Raw genomic sequence first — 18,426 nt, 5'->3', positions numbered from 1 at the left:
TCACTAGTTTTATTAGGAACAATATGGAAGTATTTTGTCATGGCTCACTTCTGGGTGTTTTTTAAAGTTCTCATTCTAATCCAGAACCCTTGGATCTTCCATCCTGAAAAAGTCTGATCCTGCTTAACTTTTCTGAGATCAATCAAGGTGAATGAGATTCTGCCATATGCAAATATTTTTGCTATGTTTGCATCACAGACTATGTCTCAACAAATAAACCATATTGTAGGTTCAGAGGACGGACAGCTTCCCACAGTATACTAACACAATGATTAGGTTCCCAGGGCACAACTACTGTGAATTCCCCAATCCTAAAATAGCTTAGTCTAGCATTGTGCAAACAGTGTATTACAGAAGTGAGTACACTCCCTCACATTTTGTAAATATTTTAAGTATATCTTTTCAGGTGACAACACTGAAGAAATGACAGTTGGCTACAATGTAAAGTAGTGAGTATACAGCTTGTATAACACTGTAAATGTGCTGTCCCCTCAAAATAACGCAACACACAGCCATTAATGTCTAAACTGCTGGCAACAAAAGTGAGAACACCCCTAAGTGATAATGTCCAAATGGAGCCCAAGTAGCCATTTTTCCTCCCTGGTGTCATGTGACTCATTAGTGGTACAAGCTCTCAGGTGTGAAGGGGGAACAGGTGTGTCAAATTTGGTGTCGTTACTCTCACTCTCTCATGCTGGTCACTGGAAGTTCAACATGGCACCTCATGAGGATCTGAAAAAACAAATTGTTGCTCTATAGAAAGATGGCCTAGGCCGGTGGTTCTCAACCTTTATAGTGCTGCGACCCCTTTAATACAATTCCCCATGATGTGGCGACCCCAACTGTAAAATTATTTTCGTTTTGAATTTATTGCGCCTGAAGCCGTATTGGCTAGCGATCTGAACTGCTTGCGATTGCCTTGAGGACGGAGGCATTAAAGTGGAGACTCCTCCCCTATTAAGTTTATCGCGCCTGAAGCCAGATTAGGCTAGCGATTGGGAGTGATTGCAGCTGGCTTGAGAGGGAGACATCAGAGCAAAGATTTCTCTCTTTTGAAATTCATTCGCGCCTGAAGCTGAATTGAATTCATTGCGCCTGAAGCCGAATTCGGCTAGCGATTTGAAGAGCCTGCAGCTGGCTTATGAAGTCAACCATTGGAGCGCGATTCTTCGACTCGCAAGTATACTTCCCATATTTCCGATGGTCTTAGGCGACCCCTGGCAAATCGTCATTTGACCCCCAACAGGGTCACGACCCACAGGTTGAGAACCGCTGGCCTAGGCTATAAGAAGATTGCCAAGACCCTGAAACTGAGCTGCAGCAGTCCCTTGACTCTTTTGAGCAATTTGTGTGGACAAACCCCTCCCAATTGTAGGTCATTTCTAAATTTCTAAATCATTTCTAAAGATCTAAGTGCCAGAGCCCACTGTAACAAGATTGCCAAAAAGGCACTAAGGGTTGTTAACTTAATTTTGCGTAGCTTCTTCTCTGGTAATATTGTACTACTAACTAGAGCATACAAAACATTTGCTAGACCAATCATTGAATACAGCTCATCTGTCTGGAACCCGCACTGCATATCGGACATAAATACAATCGAGAGAGTCCAGAGATATTTCACAAGAAGAGTCCTCCACTCCTCTGCTCGCAATAAAATACCTTATGCCACCAGACTCCAAATTTTGGGCTTAGACCATTTACAACTATGCAGACTTCAATCTGACCTAAGCATAGTACATAAAATTATCTACCACAATGTCCTACCTGTCAGTGACTACTTCAGCTTCAACCACAACAATACACAAGCAAATAATAGATACAAACTCAAGATAAACCACTCCAAACTTGATTGCAGAAAATATGACTTCAGTAACAGAGTGGTCAATGCCTGGAATGCACTCCATGACTCTGTAGTTTCTTCCCAAAACCCCCAAAACTTTACGCTTAAACTGTCTACTATTGACTGACTTCACTCCATTCCTAAGAGGTCTGTAAGGGGCGTGCTTAAGTGCACCAACGTGCCTACCATCCCTGTCCTAATGTTCCTTTTTTTACTTACTCTTTTCATGTATCCAAATTATGTTTATACTTTTACCTGTTATCTTATATATGATTGAAAAATAAAAATAAATAAAATAAAACCTGAGAAGGCTTTTATTCTCACCAAAGTGTGATTTGCACACACACCTAACTAAATAAGGAATAAATAAAGGGCTGTAAATTGTGCAATTGAGGAGTTTTGCAGCATCACTGAAAACTTCCTCCTGAGCATACCAAATATTTCAAATAATTCTTGTTCTACTGGTAATAAGTTCCTTTTTTTTCCTACTAATGACCACAGTTTCTGCAAATATAACTTCATTTCTCGGCTGTCACTGACAGATGCTTTCACTTTCTCATCTAGGCATCGGTATCCTTCAACTGGATCGGTATTAGAAATTTGTGATCTCACTTCACTAGAATACAGGTAAGCTTTTAAATAAAAAATGTGGTGGGAATTAAATATAAAAGCAAACATATGGATAAAATGAGATATAGTCAAAGAAAGGGTTGACCAGAAACTGATAGGAATTATTTGGGATTATTATAAAAATGTGCGAAAGAGGCAAGAATAAATATTTGTAGAAGATATGCTCATAAGATTCTCCTCTTCTTCTTTGCAACGGTATCAATAAGTCTTCCCTTTGAATCATGCAAGGGGATGTTTGGGACGCAAATGTTACTCTAAAGAGTTCAGAACTCAAAGCCAAACATTGGAGAATAAAGTTTCTTCTACTCTCTAATGGAACATTTGAAATTCAGCAGGAGGAATTCTCTGATATGAAAGGAAGGCTGATGGATACTCACAACATGGACAGCATTGGTACCGAACAGAGAAACCAAATAGGGTTTTTGCTGTGGAAAACAGATAATGATGATTCAGTAGTATATTATTTGCATTTAAATTTCAGTAGCAGCAGTTACAGATTACTAGGGGCCCATGCTCTCTACATGGGGCTCCCCTTGAAGAGCACCCGAAGGATCCAGTTAGTTCAGAATGCAGTTGCGCGGGTGATAGAGGGAGCCGGTCATGGCTGCCATGTAACACCACTCCTGCGCAGACTGCACTGGCTACCTGTGGTCTTTTGAGTGCACTTCAAGGTTTTGGTTACTACCTTCAAAGCGCTCCATGGCTTAGGACCAGGTTACTTATGGGACCGCCTACTGTTATTGATTGCCTCCCACCGACCCGTGCGGTTTCACAGAGAGGGACTCCTCAGGGTGCCGTCCGCCAAGCAATGTCGGCTGGCGGCCCCCAGGGGAAGGGCCTTCTCTGTGGGGGCTCCCACCCTCTGGAATGAACTTCCCCCAGGACTCCGTCAACTACCTGACCTTTTGACCTTTCGCCGCAAATTGAAGACCTATTTATTTATTCGCGCAGGATTGGCATAGAAATTTTTAGCAGTTTTAATATTCTGATATAAATTATTTGGGGTTTTTATGGTTTTAAATAGTTTTAATTTGGCCTGATATTTAATAAGATTTTTAATAATTGCTTTTATTATGTATATTATCTACTGTTTTAGTTTGGCTGTGAACCGCCCTGAGTCCTTTGGGAGAAGGGCGGTATAAAAATCTAATAAATAAATAAATAAATAAATAAATAAATAAATAAATAAATAAATAAATCCCTCAAACTATACAAATCAGAACACCAAGTGATATTAACAAAACATTTAATACTAGACTATTAGCTCTGTATGAATTCCACAGGCAACAACAACATTTCAAGTTGTTTAGAGAACGTCTGTCTCATTGTCATCTGACAATAAGTCCTGAAGATTGAACAAGATTTCGAATGAGTGCAGAGGTTGCATTAGTATTCTCTTGGATTACTTAAGGTAAAATATAGATCTGGCTGGTATATCCCTCCTGATTTTTCAGTGGCTCTTAGTACCATTGTCCACAGTTCACTTGGGGCTGGGGATTAGAGGTACTTTCTTTTTTTAAGATTTTATTGATTTTCTGTTGTTTACATTTTGTTAGTGCTTAATAAACATCGTGTTGTCTGTGTTGTTTAATTTGCTTAACAATAGAGATTACGTTCCTAATCTCCACCTCTTTTTTCCAACCACTGGTAAAATAAAATCCATGTTTGATAGTATTCTGTGTCTTTTTTTTTTCTGTTTAATCTTCAGCGTAAGTCTGTCCATGTCTGCACAATCCAGTATCTTCCTAATTATCTCTTCATCTTGTGGTGTTTCTTCATTTTTCCAATATTGTGCAAATATAACCCTCGCTGTTCTTAAGACATACAATACTAAATATATACTTTGCTTATCAAGTTTTTCTGATGTTAGAAAACATCAGAAAATAATAATAATAAAAACAGTTCAGGTTTAAAATCTATGTTTTCCTATCAGAGAGATATATCTATATCTATCTATATATTTCTATCTCTCTATAGGTAGGTAGGTAGGTAGGTAGGTAGGTAGGTAGGTAGGTAGGTAGGTAGGTAGGTAGGTAGATAGATAGATAGATAGATAGATAGATAGATAGATAGATAGATAGATAGATAGATAGATAGATAGATGATAGACAGAGATGGGTGGATGGATGGACGGACGGATGGACGGACGGACAGACAGACAGACAGACAGATAGATGATAGACAGAGATGGATGGATGGATGGATGGATGGATGGATGGATGGATGGATGGAGATAGAGATATATAGATATAAATTCTCTTTTTCCAATATATATAGAGATAGAGATAGAGATAGAGCAATATAGAGATATAGAGATATATTTTGATGATACCCAGTTCTATAAATCAACACCTTGGCCAATAAAGGGCATATTGTCAACATGCTTGCCCCATGCATGGAGATTGTAAAGGTTTGCATTGAAGCAAACAGATGGAAGCTAAACCCGTTTACGTACATGGAATGGTCTGCACATATTCGAACAGAGCAGGTTTGCAATTTGAAAGTCCTTCTGGACTGCTCCTCCATAAACAACATGTAGAGGTTATAACTAGAATATTCTTTGCCTAGCTTTTGCTAGGTATCCGTTTTGATATTGTCAGTCAAGGAGAGCTTAGCTACTGTAACTCACATCTTCATTGCCATGCAGTTGAGTTACTGCAATACACTTAACATGGGACTGCCCTTGAAGACTATTTGGAAACTGCAATTGGTCCAGAATGCAGCAGCCCGTGTACAAATTGGTTCTCGGTGTTGGGAACTTATAATACTAATTATGCAAGCCCTGTATTCATTAGTGATTGGCTTCCAGGTATAATTGAAGGTGAAGTCCACAAGTCTTAAAGTGACCAAGGTTGGAGACCCCTGTACTAGAGCATTGGAAAATCTGTTTTAGGACCATTGAGGAAACTGTGCTCTTCCTTTCCCCAGACGGTCAACTGAAACGATCCCTAGAGACAGAAAAATATCTTTCAGCCTTGAGAAATAAGAAACACTTTTGTTGGTGTGTGTGTGTTTTTTAAAATATCTGATTATGTCACATTCCTTTACAGAATCTGAGAAGATGGTGAACAATACCGTGGTCCTGACTATCTACATCATTGCCTTCGTCTTTGGTTTGCCTTGCAACCTTCTGGCCTGCTACTCTTTCCTGAGGAAAGTCCGTCGCAAGCCGGTCCCCATAGATATACTGTTGCTCAATTTGACCATTTCTGACCTTTTCCTTCTTCTCTTTTTGCCCTTCAAGATGGCAGAAGTTGCTCAGCGTTTCACCTGGCCTCTTCCTTCCATTCTTTGCCCACTGGCAAACTTCTTCTTCTACAGCAGCATTTATATCAGCACCCTGTTCCTCATGGGTGTCAGCCTCGAGCGCTACCTGTGCATTGCCTACCCTGTCAAGCACAAGTTGAACCGCAGACCAACCTACGCAAGAATCGCCAGCCTTTTCTTCTGGTTTTGGGCTTGTTCCCATTGCGGTTGCATCGTCTTCATTGTTCACTACCTCCCTGGAAATCCTTGGAGTCATAAGGCCAACGTCACTTGCTACTATGAATTCTCCCCTGAACAGCGTGACATTGTCCTTCCTTTCCGCCTGGAGCTCTTCTTTGTCCTCTTCTTACTTCCTTTCCTTGTCACTATCTCCTGCTATGTCAATGTGATCCGCATCTTGAATGCCATGCCAAACATTAAACCCCAGAAGAAGCAAAGGGCCGTGGGCTTAGCTGTGGCTACCCTGCTCAATTTCACTCTGGCCTTTGCTCCCTACAATATCTCCCACGTTGTGGGCTTTGTGATGAAAAAAAGCCCCCCCTGGAGAACAGAGACCTTCTGCCTGACTTCCCTCAATACGGTGTTGGATCCTGTCATCTTCTTCTTCTCTTCCTCCACCATCCGGAGGACATTTACAGAATTTTGGATTGGCATCTGCAATGAAATCCGGAAGCATACATCACCCTGCTGTCCATGTTGTAGGGACAATGACAAAAAAGGAGAAGCTGGTGAGTTAACTCTTGGAAACCTCCCCAGTATAATGGCAGGATCTAGTACCCCCACTCCTTTTGCAACCCTGGAACCCTCTATGACGTTAGACGAGTGATCACTCAGGAAAGTTTCCTTATAAAGAGCAGAAATGACTCCCAAGAACACCTAAGCTAAACGTGACCACAACACCAAATATATCCAAGCAAGCGTGAGATTTGAAATAAGGCCTGCGGAAATTTCATTTTGAGCGACAACAGCTCACCATCAAATCACGTTTGGAAAACTTGCCTGCTGCTCCTGACTTGCTTGTAGCAACTTTGAGTTATTTTCACTATCATCAAAGATAAGATGACATCTGCTTATAGTTCTCGGACTTTTTTTTAGAGAATTCCATGTTTGCTTTTTTTGCCAGAGACTCCAGACTTCCCGAAGAATATTTGAGACTTTGTCACAAGTAAACTATAATACATATGGATAAGCAGCTGGGTCACTGTGACAGATTTTTGCCTCCATCAGCTGAATGGATACAAGGGTACACATTGATAACACAATAATTATTTTCTCCCCCAGCAGCCCATCTCCTTAAAAAAAAATTCACTAGGTGCTTTTTTGTCATAATGAACTGGTACTGTTCATAGCCCAAGACCAGTTAGATCAGGAGTCTCCAACCTTGGTCCCTTTAAGACTTGTGGACTTCAACTCCCAGAATCAAAATTCAAAGCTGGCTGAGGGACTCTGGGAGTTGAAGTCCACAAGTCTTAAAGGGACCAAGGTTGGAGACCTCTGAGTTAAATCATTCTTTTCTTTTAGCACTTGACAGCTGCAGCTCCGCTCCTGTGACAGCCACAAAGCTTGTGATGGACCAGCATTTCTTAAAAATATTTTTCCAATACGATATCTTTGTTTGAAGGAATTGTTTGGCTAAGCTCCTCTGAAACTCAAAGGTTCTTAATCTTAATTATATTTCTGTTCAGCTGTTTTAGTTCTTTGGCCCAAAGGTGCTATTCAGCAGGTTCTGACAGGTTCTGGAGAACCGGTAGCAGAAATTTTGAGTAGTTCAGAGAACCGGCAAATACCACCTCTGGCTGGCCTCAGAATGGGGTAGGAATGGAGATTTTGCAATATCTTTCCCCCAGGAGTGGGGAAGGAATGGAGATTTTGTAGTATCCTTCCCCTGCAGTGGAGTGGGAATAAAGATTTTGCAGTATCCTTCCTCCAGGAGTCGGGAGGGAATATATAAAGTTTATTGTCATTGTACGTATATACACAGTATACCCATACAACGAAATTGACATAACACCCAGAGACCAAGACCAATACACATGACAATCCCCAGACACTCCCACCCACCAAAAATTCCCCACCCCTGGGTGGGGAATGGAGATTTTGCAGTATCCTTCACCTGCCACACCCACCAAGCCATGCCCATTGAACCGTACAGTAAAAAAAATTGAATTACACCACTGCTTTGGCCTTGGAAGCAGCTATCCCAACTTTTAAATCGCAGAGTAAGCCAGGGAGGGAATGAGACAATTAGGACCATTCTGCCAGCAGAAAACAACACCTCCAGAAGGTCACATCTGCCTAGAAGATTCACTAGCCTAGATATACTTTTTTTTTTTCCCCTGGAAAAGCCAAGTTTCTGGAACCCAAAGGTGCATTTTTCTTTTTTTTCTTTTTAAAAAAACTTTTTTATTGTTTTATTGCGGTACACAATCTGACAAACACACAACATATAACATGTAAATATCTCCTGTTTTTAAACAACGTTTCTTAGTGGTCTTCTTTTGCTTTTATACCTCCCCCCCCCCCGCCATATCTCATTTATTATTTTATTTTCTTTCTTATCCCAGCCTAGATCTACTTTTGGTAGGGTTTTGTTTTGTTTTGTTTTGTTTTGTTTTTAAGCAAGGCCTGAAATGAACACTGATGTGAGATTACTTTGAATCTTCTCCTGAATCTAATTTTCAGTTTTGTGAGAAGCATCGATTGCAACGTTCACATATATATCATTCTGGAACCAACACACCCTATTTCACGTGGTTGGTTTTGGTGGCGCATGGTATGCAACTAGATTGTGGTAGATAAAACCTGCAGAGATTCAGAAGACACCATAGGGAAAAAAAGATCTTTGTGCTGTTCTGAGTGATTACTGTTGAAGTAGCTGCATGTATACAAAAGCTTTAGACCTCAGATGTGTATTTTTCTATGCTGAAATAAATGGTTTGGTTATTTTTCTTAACGGCTGTGTTCCTTCTTATTGAAAACCAATGTTTGAACTCTGAGATTACTTTCAGGGATGGGTTTTGGCAAGCACATCCTATACATCATGTACCTGCCACTTGTTCCCGTTTGGCTGTCCTATTTATCATGGTTTTAAGCAGGGGTGGGCTTCAAAGCAAGGGGTTCTCTGCCCAGTTGCTGGGTAGGCGTGGCCATGGTGGGCATGGCCTAGTCAGCCTCCTGCACCATGGAAGGGGGGTGTTTTTGCCCTTCCTGGACTCCGGAGGCTTTTCTCGAGCCTCCGGGCAGGTGAAAACGGTCTCCCCAGGCTCTGGAAGCCCTCTGGAGGCTGGAAATGGGCCCATTTCCTTCCTGAACTTCCGGTAGGCCCATTTTTCAACCTCCCCAAGCCTTCGTGCATGCCCTGCACTTACCAGCATCCAAAACAGGCCGTGTGGGGACTCCTCGGAGGGTCGGGGCCAGCGCAGAGTGGGATTTGGGGGTTCTCTGAACTGCATAGAATTTTAGCTACAGGTTCTCCCAAACCCCTGTGAACCTCCAGCAGCCCACCCCTGATTTAAACAGGTTGCCCACCCCACTCCCATACACAAAGGCCTCCTGAAGCAAATATGAAAGTGATACCTTAATCTAGGCCAGGGGTCTGCAACCTTGGCAACTTTAAGACTTGTGGACTTCAACTCCCAGAATCAAAATTCAAAGCTGGCTGAGGAATTCTGGGAATTGAAGTCCACAAGTCTTAAAGTTGCCAAGGTTGGAGATCCCTGATCTAAGCTGATGACTAAGGCCACTATGGTGGCAGCAGGAAGAATTAAGGCAGTGTTTCTGGCTTGTGATTGGTGGATCCTTAAAGAAACTCACAGTAGACACCCCATGCTTACTTAGGGATGATGCCAATTCCTGTCGCAGCGGTGATGGATCATAGAAATCAAAACCTGGAGAGAAGGGGTGATTTTGTTTGTCTTTTGGGCAGCTTCTTCAATCAAAATATTATTATTTTTTTTCCCCCAAGCATGGTTCTTAAAGAGTTCTCTGTAGCAACTGAAGTGTTTTTGGTTTCGAAACAATTTATCCCTGGAGACCTTCTGAATATCTTTCTAAGTCTTCTCCACTCACGATGGGGAAGCTTGCAGCTGGTTGTTTGCATAACAATATCCTCTTTCTCAATTGGTAAACCACACTTTCAGCACCGTAAGGGATGGCCACTAGGATGTGATCTAGAGACACTGACCATGAGAGTTTGGGAAATGATAGATAGCGTAGAGATGTATCCAAAGCTCTTCTTTTCAAGTCCTGCTTAATGCGCCAGATCGGGATTTTTTTCTGAAATAGGCCAGATTTGTTCGATATCTATCCAAACCTTGTCCCCCTAGTCTTGTTATGATTGCTCAGAAACCCAAATAAAACATTGTGAAACTGCACTGAGTGGCTCATACACTGCCCACAACAGGGGAAGATGTCCTGAAAAGGAAATACGTGTGTTTTTTGTGAAAACTGTTCCTGTAATTTCTCAATCTCTTCATAGTGGGGGGTTTTTGTTTTTTTTTATTGAAAAAGTTTTATAAAAAAATTTTCTTGATGTAAAGGAGCAACGTTTAAAGTAAGGCAAATACAGAATGTGAAAAATTTAGAACTCTCTTGAGAACTGATGTGATATTAGCTCAACCTACATAAAACTCAAAGAAAAGATATATTTTTTTTGCCTTTTTAATACTATCTGACTTGCCATATAGATTACTATTCCACCCAGCCTGATAGTGCTGACCCTATATTCATATAATACTCAGGAAGGTAACTTCCCGAGAATTTGAGGAGACTGTCAAACCCAGGGTAATGAAAAGATTACCAGTATACCTAATAGCTTTTCCACTAGCTATGTCCTGACAATGACAGAGGGGACGGGGACAAGAAAGGAAAATGCTATGTAACAGACTTTTCAATCTTATGGGCCAAAAAGAAAAAAATCAACTTCCTTTAGCTAATCCCTTCTTGAAATGAACAGAAGGTATTAACGGTATGTGGTTCATTGTGAACTATCAAAGATAGCATGGAATTTGATGATATGGAAAGAAAGAAAGAAAGAAAGAAAGAAAGAAAGAAAGAAAGAAAGAAAGAAGGAAGGAAGGAAGGAAGGAAGGAAGGAAGGAAGGAAGGAAGGAAGGAAGGAAGGAAGGAAGGAAGGAAGGAAGGAAGGAATTGGGAGGGAGGGAGGAAGGGAAGGAGGAAGGAAGAAAGAAAGGAAGGAAGGAAAAAGAGAGAAAGAAAGAAGAAAGAAAGAGAGAGGGAGGGAGGGAGGGAGGGAGGGAGGAAGGAAGGAAGGAAGGAAGGAAGGAAAGAAGGAAGGAAGGAAAAGAGAGAAAGAAGAAAGAAAGAGAGAGGGAGGGAGGGAGGGAGGGAGGGAGGAAGGAAGGAAGGAAGGAAGGAAGGAAGGAAAGAAGGAAGGAAAAAGAGAGAAAGAAAGAAGAAAGAAAGAGGGAGGGAGGAAGGAAGGAAGGAAGGAAAGAGAGAGAGAGAGAGGAAGGAAGGAAAGAAAGAGAGAGAGAGAGAGAGAAAGAAAGAAAGAAAGAAAGAAAGAAAGAAAGAAAGAAAGAAAGGAAAGAAAGATAGATAGATAGATAGATAGATAGATAGATAGATAGATAGATAGATAGATAGATAGATAAAGGAATTTCATATGGTAATTACTTTTTTAAAAAAATCAATCCAATGCTTCTTCCACCCAACCCCAAACACCTACGTGTGCTATCAGACATAGTTGAGAAATAGGACTGACCAAAAAAAGGAATCTCTGTTCACCCAAGTTAAGTTTTTGACCAAATGAGGAAGTAGTTGGAACCAAGAAAAATAATTCACATTCTCAGGAAAATCACTAGGACGTGATGGTTGATATGGTATTGCTCCAACTGTATGATTGGGCTATTCCAGGAAATGAAGTACTCCAAACACTGTTGGACTCCAATTCACATCAAACCCAGACAGTATGGTTAATGGTCATGATGGGAGTTCCTTTTTTTCTACTTTGGTCTCCTGATCTATTGTGTTTAGATATTAAGACACAGGCTTAATTCTGATGTACCTTTACATATCACATTGGGAGGAACAAAAAATGAAAGGTGGAAAAATAATGATAATTACAGTATATAATAGAAAGAGCTGGTCTGTGAAAGGATACAGATTACTTCTATTGTTTCTCTCTATTATTTATTATCATGAAGCACATTTATTGAATTGTAATCTTCTAACGGAATAGCTAAAGTTGAAGTGGGGCCAAATTCTCATCCAAATATTAAGCAGATCTGACTCTGCTAAGCTTTTAAAATATTGTCTTAAAAAGCCACAAAAATAGGAAAAACTGAGATAAAGGAAAGATATCTTTATTTAGGAAAATATTGTGGGGTGAAGGTCTCAGTTTAGGCTTGGTCTGAAGATTTATTAATGGAAGAATGGGCTTTGGAGAAAGCTGTGCCTGTTTTGCGGCTTTTTCAAGCCAATATTTTGAAAGCTAAGCTGTAAAAGGATGGCAGAACCTGGTAGAGGAGTTAAAAGAGGGATGTGGTGGGATTCAGCTGGTTCAGGCTGGTTCAGACAAACCGGTAGCTAAATTGCTGGCTGGCTCCACCCTGCCCCTCCCCTTCCAGGAGTGCCCACGTGCCCCATTTGGGCTCCAAGGTAAGTGCAGTGAGGCCTCCTAGGGCCAAAATGGGGCACGGCGCACTCTCCCCCCTCCCTGTGGCCCATTTTCACTCCTAGGAGGCTTCAGGAAGGCCTCCTAGGCCCAAAACAGGGCATTGGGAGGATGCAGCGCAACCCCCCCCCCCCATGACCCATCTGCAGGGAGGCCTATTAGGTCCAAAACAGGGCGCGGGGGGGGGGGTCTCCCCCACATGGCCTATTTTTGCTCCTGCGGGATGCCGAGTGCTTCCTGTCACACCCCCTGGCCACGCCTACCATGGCCACGACCACCTAGCTAGTCATTAGGGCAGAGAACCGGTTGTTAAATTATTTGAATCCCACCACTGGATCAGCCTAGCAACCTCCTTTGAATTCTATTGATCCTTAACCCCAAGCAGGTGTTAATTATTAGTTAGGAAAATTCTGGTGCATAGCAATAAATCCCAAGTTTAACTGCACTTGTACATGTGAACCTGATCTTTCATGCTTGACACAAGCAGAATCAGATCTTGGATGCGGCTCTCTAAATCATTCAAATTTGAAGAGAATAAGACTATATTGGGAAATTTTAGGGGGGGGGGAAACCCAGGGGAGAGACAGTGACAAACCACTTCCATGTTGTGACCAAGAAATATATCCATGAAGTCAGCAAATGAGCTTGGCAAGAGATTGCTCAATATTGACTTTTATAAAGCAGCCCTCTTAATAAATTATATGTACACACTTTAGTCTTGGTCCCAAATACATTTAATTTCGTAAATCTAAGTTCTAATCTGTGAATATAAAACCAAATTGGCTCCAATATAATATAACAATATTATAATCATATAATCATAATTAACACCTGCTTTAGTTTCATTACTATCTGGACTAACATGAATCATTCATTATAAATATAGAAGCATCTCCATTACTGGAACAGTTACAGCAGATTTAAATAAATTGTCAGTCCAAAATATTTGTTTGAAATAAAAGTGTGAAGCATCACGTCCTTCTTCACCCTGAACACCAAAGTACTGGACAAGAATATGCCAAGAAAAAAAAAAGTTTGAGAAATATTTCTAGTCCAGAAAAAAAATCTGTTTTACATACAGGTAATCCCCTACCTACAACTGCATTGGGACCAGAATTTCCATCATTAAGCAAAAGGGTTATTAAATGAGTCACACCCAATTTTATGACATTTTGTGCCACAGTTGTTAAGTGAATCACTGCATTTGTTAAATGACTCAGGCAGTCATTAAGCGAATCCTGTTTCTCCCCATTGACTTCCCTTGTCAGAACCTGGCTGGGAAGGTTACAAATGGCAATCCCATGAGAAGAGTCATAAATACATACCCGTTGCCAAGCACCCAAATTTTGATGATGTAACTCTGGAGTTGCTGTAACAGTTGTAAGTGTGGATACTGTTTGTAAGTCATTTCCCCCCCCCCCCCCGGTGCTGTTATAACTTTGAATGGTTGCTAGATGAATGGATAGTCGAGGACAATGTTGAAGGCTTATCCTTGAGGGGGAAAAATTACCGTAGGCTGATATAGACATGTTCTTCAAAAGAGGGAAGGGGTGCCATGCAGAAAAAGGCTGAGATCTTCCTTCCTTCGTTCTACAATTTGTGATCTTAAGATGCAAAAAGGTCGATGTTGGATGAATGATGGAGGGGAGGGGAACATCTATCCATCCATCCAACCAACCAACCAACCAACCAACTAACTAACTATGCAGGTATCTGTCTGTCCGTCTGTCTGTCTGTCTATAAATCTATCTATCTGTCTATCTATCTATCTATCCATCCATCCATCCATCATCTATCTATGGTATCTATCTATCTATCTATCTATCTATCTATCATCTATGTATCTATCTATCCATCCATCCATCCATCCATTGATCCATCCATCCATTCATTATCTACCTATAATCTTTCTGTCTGTCTGTCTGTCTGTCTGTCTCTATCTATTTATCTATCTATCTATCTATCTATCTATCTATCTATCTATCTATCTATCTATCTATCTATCATCTGTCTATCATCTATGTATCTATCTATCCATCCACCCACCCATTCGTTACCTACCTATAATCTGTCTGGCTGTCTATCTATCTATCTGTCTGTCTGTCTGTCTATCTATTTATCATCTATCTATCATCTATGTATCTATGTATCTATCTATCCATCCATCCAACCATTCATTACCTACCTATAATCTGTCTGTCTGTCTGTCTGTCTGTCTATCTATCTATCTATCTAAGATATAAAATATAGATATAAAATCAAAACTAGATAGATATAAAATCTATCATCCATATATTTGTCTATCATCTATCTGTCTATCATCTATCTATCATCTATCTATATCCTCTGTGTGTGGGGGGTGTATGTATGTATGTATGTATGTATGTATGCATCATCTATTAAATTTACAGATTGCCCGTTTCACCTCAAGGTAACTCATAATACAAGAGCAGTTTGAGAGTGGAATCAAGTGAGCAGAAGACATCTGGTTCCCTTTCTCCTGTGATACAGATGCAGCTAAGGCTATAAGTAAGAAAACATTTAGCTCCCCTGGACCTCATTCCAATCCTTTTTGCCGCCTCACTCATTAACAGCAAGCTAGCCTTCCATTTTTGAAAAGGGAAATCTTTTGTGTGGGAAAGCTCATGTCTGTGCAAACATCTGCATGAGTGCACTGACTGCTCCAGAGGTGGGTTTCAGCAGGTTCTGGCCAGTTCTGGAGAATTGGTAGCGGAAATTTTGAGCAGTTCGGAGAACCGGTAGTAAAAATTCTGACTGGTGCCACCCCCATCTATTCTTTGCCTCCCAAGTCCCAGCTGATCAGGAGGAAATGGGGATTTTGCAGTAACCTTCCCCTGGAGTGGGGAGGGAATGGAGATTTTACAGTATCCTTCCCCTGCCAGGCCCACCAAGCCACACCCACGAAGCCATGCCACGCCCACCAAGCCACACCCACAGAACCGGTAGTAAAAAAAATTGAAACCCACCACTGGACTTCTCCATGCTATTTTTTTATGATCAATTAGTTGCCTGTCCTTCCTTTCATTCGGGGACTCAAGGTAAAAGACACAGAGTTTCCTCCTTCTGTTTTTCCTCTTAATTCTGAGAGAGCTTAAACTGAGGAGGAATGAGTGGTAAGGTCTCCCTGTTTTTCCTCTACATAAACCCAACTATGCAGAAAGGGAGGGCTGCCTCCAGCACCAAATATTAGGAAGAAGGCACCTAAGAAAGAGGGGGAAAGAAAAATTATCTTCATCCCTCTGTTCTTTTTGTGGTTAATAGCCACTGGCTGAAAGGAAGAACCTGAAATATTATTTCCAAGGTACTAAAAGAGCATACAAGATACAACTTCCCTACTCAAAAAAAGGACAAAATTCTTCATTTACATAAGACATATTATGAAAATATAAAAGTTAAGGATCCTCTGTCAGGTTTTTTTTCCCCACAGTATATTTTAAATAAACAATTATTTGTGCCCTGCTGGCTCAGATAACATGCATTTGATCACATTCAAAGCTGTGAGCTGCTTAGCCCTTGAGAAATGCACACCTACACCCCAGTGGCGAGCTCGGTTTCTGCAGACCATTTCCCAGAGAAAATAAAAGATCTCAGAATGTATAACTCTTCTGGATTGTTTATACCGAGTCTGTGGTCCAATTCATCTTTCCATTCTAATTCCAGAAATGTGAACAGGAGGTTGCCGCTGAATGTTCTCTCTACTCCGCAGTTTCTGCTATTAATCTCATCCAAAGCTTTGCAAAACCTGTTTCCACTTGAGTGGGACAGATCGAGGGGTGAAATCCAGCAGGTTCTGACAGTTTCTGGAGAACCGGCAGCAGAAAATTTGAGTAATCCGGAGAACCAACAAATACCACCTCTGGCTGGCCCCAGAGTGGGGTGGGAATGGGGATTTTGCAATATCCTTCCCCTGGAGTGTGGTGGGAATGGAGATTTTGCAGTATCCTTCCCCTGGAGTGGGGTGGGAATGGAGATTTTGCAGTATCCTTCCCCTGCCATGCCCACCAAGCCATGCCCACCAAGCCACACCCACGGAACCGGTAGTAAAAAAAATTGGATTTCACCACTGGGCAGATCCTTCACTTAGAGTCGGCGAATTCAACTGCTGCCTTCTTGGTGCCAGGTAAAGGCTCTGAGAATGAAAGAGGTACAGACCTAAGACAAGATTTCTTTAGTTGATCCCTCACCTGTATAAATTAGTTAGCTTGTCATTTGGTCAGGCAGCCTATATATATATATGCTGCATGCTGTACCTACAGCACAACTCCCATTTGTTCTTCCTCATGAAAATGCTGAGAACACCAATTCCTTTCCTGAATGGTTAAAGTCTGACGGTCTAATCCCATATGTTAGCGACCACAAGACACAAGACATCATGGAAAACGAAGAATTCAGGCAATACCCCTGTCTCTCTGTTGGGTCTTGGCTTTTCCATGAGCCAAGACAATCTTCATCCGGATGGAGCTATATTTGTCCCTCAGCGAGCGCCAGACTTGAACGATCCCATCGTCCATGGCAGAGGAGAGGAAGTAGAAGATGAGGGGATCCAGAAAAGCATTGCACGCCGTTGGAAGCAGAGCCACCGTGCGCCACCAAACATCCTCCCCATTGACGAAGCCTACAACATGGGATATGTTATAAGGGCCAAAACAGAGGACAAAAACAGACAAAGTGGCCGCGGCCACCCGTACCGCGCGCCGTTTCTTCCGCAGATGGAGATGCGATCCAACCAGGACACGGATACATCCAGCGTAACAAAAAGCCGTGATTAGCAAAGGGAGAAAGAACAAGACGACAGAGAGTTCCAGCCGTACGGGGACCAGTAAAGCCAGCTGGTCTTCACTGAAGTTGTGGTAGCAGGAAGAGCTGTTCCCAGCGAAAAGGCTGGACTTGGTGTCCCTGGAGGTCTCGAGAGCGAAGAGGAGGACCCCGTGGAACCCCACCAAGCTCCAGATGCCCACGGAAACCAGGCAGGAATAGCAAGGCTTTTTGTAAGCTTGATAGTGGAGGGGATAAACAGCTCCCAAAAACCGCCCCGCGCTCACAGCCGTTAGGAAACAGGCGCTGGTGTAAATCGTGCCGAAATGAATCAGGTTGTAAAGTGGACACAGGAAGCCAGGCATCGTCCAGTCCACCTTTCCTTTTTCCAGCATCTTAAGAGGTAGGAAAAGGAGGAAGGCCAAGTCGGAGAGACAAAGGTTGATCATGTAGATGAGGTTGGGGGTCAAGCGAACCCTGGCGCGGCAGTAGAAGATGTAAAGGGCCAAGATATTGGAGGGCAATCCCAAGAGGATGGTTGCCCCGTAGACCACCAAAGAAATGATCTCCCAGACTGACATGCTATCAGCCTCAAGGAGAGGGAAGGAGCAACGCTTTGCTTGTCTACTTATTTCTCCCGTCTATTTTCAACAAGCATCAGGAGTGCCGAGAAGGTCTCAGTCTGTTTAGCTGTTAAATAGTTGGGTGTGTGAGCGAACGAGCAAGCGAGTGAGCAAGAGCAGATGCAAGAAGCATGAAACAAGGCAGCTCTTTGGTGAAATGGACCGTGAAAATTTGTTCAGTGAAAGTGACTGTGAGCCAGGGCAATAAAGCCATAAACCTCAGAAAGTCATACGAAGTTTCTCATGGCCCACTGGGCTTCTCAGTATGCCTAGGTAATCCGGGGAACCGGAAGACGGAACAAGTGATGAAGAAAGACGTCCGAATCTCTTAAAAGCTGGGCCATTGCTGCGCTCCTGCGACTCTGGAAATATTCCTCATTTCCAGTCATCTGATACTGGAATTCTCTAATATCCAAAACTTTAAACATTAATGGGTGGTACGGTTTTTTTTCATCATATCATATGATTCCCTCTGAATTAAGATCATAGCATATAAAGGTAAAGGTTCCCCTCGCACATATGTGCTAGTTGTTCCTGACTCTAGGGGGTGGTGCTCATCTCCGTTTCAAAGCCGAAGAGCCAGCGCTGTCCGAAGACGTCTCCGTGGTCAAGTGGCCAGCATGACTAAACGCCAAAGGCGCACGGAATGCTGT

The 18,426-nt window shown here is 42.0% G+C and overlaps 2 protein-coding genes across 2 annotated transcripts; one reads left to right on the top strand and one right to left on the bottom strand.

The window, feature by feature from the left end:
* Window positions 1-2,364: 2,364 nt before the first annotated feature.
* On the top strand, window positions 2,365-8,663 carry LOC131204412 (free fatty acid receptor 2-like). Its single transcript, XM_058195681.1, has 2 exons — window positions 2,365-2,467; window positions 5,521-8,663. Exon 2 carries the CDS (start codon window positions 5,532-5,534, stop codon window positions 6,561-6,563), a length of 1,032 nt encoding a protein of 343 aa, XP_058051664.1. The 5' UTR covers window positions 2,365-2,467; window positions 5,521-5,531; the 3' UTR covers window positions 6,564-8,663.
* Window positions 8,664-16,783: 8,120 nt separating this feature from the next.
* On the bottom strand, window positions 16,784-17,731 carry LOC131204550 (G-protein coupled receptor 42-like). Its single transcript, XM_058195938.1, has one exon. The coding sequence runs from the start codon at window positions 17,729-17,731 to the stop codon at window positions 16,784-16,786; it is 948 nt and encodes a 315-aa protein (XP_058051921.1).
* Between the last annotated feature and the right edge of the window lie 695 nt (window positions 17,732-18,426).

Source organism: Ahaetulla prasina, chromosome 10, assembly GCF_028640845.1.
Source record: "Ahaetulla prasina isolate Xishuangbanna chromosome 10, ASM2864084v1, whole genome shotgun sequence".
Lineage (NCBI taxonomy): Eukaryota > Metazoa > Chordata > Lepidosauria > Squamata > Colubridae > Ahaetulla > Ahaetulla prasina.
This window is presented reverse-complemented; position numbering and strand designations above follow the sequence as displayed.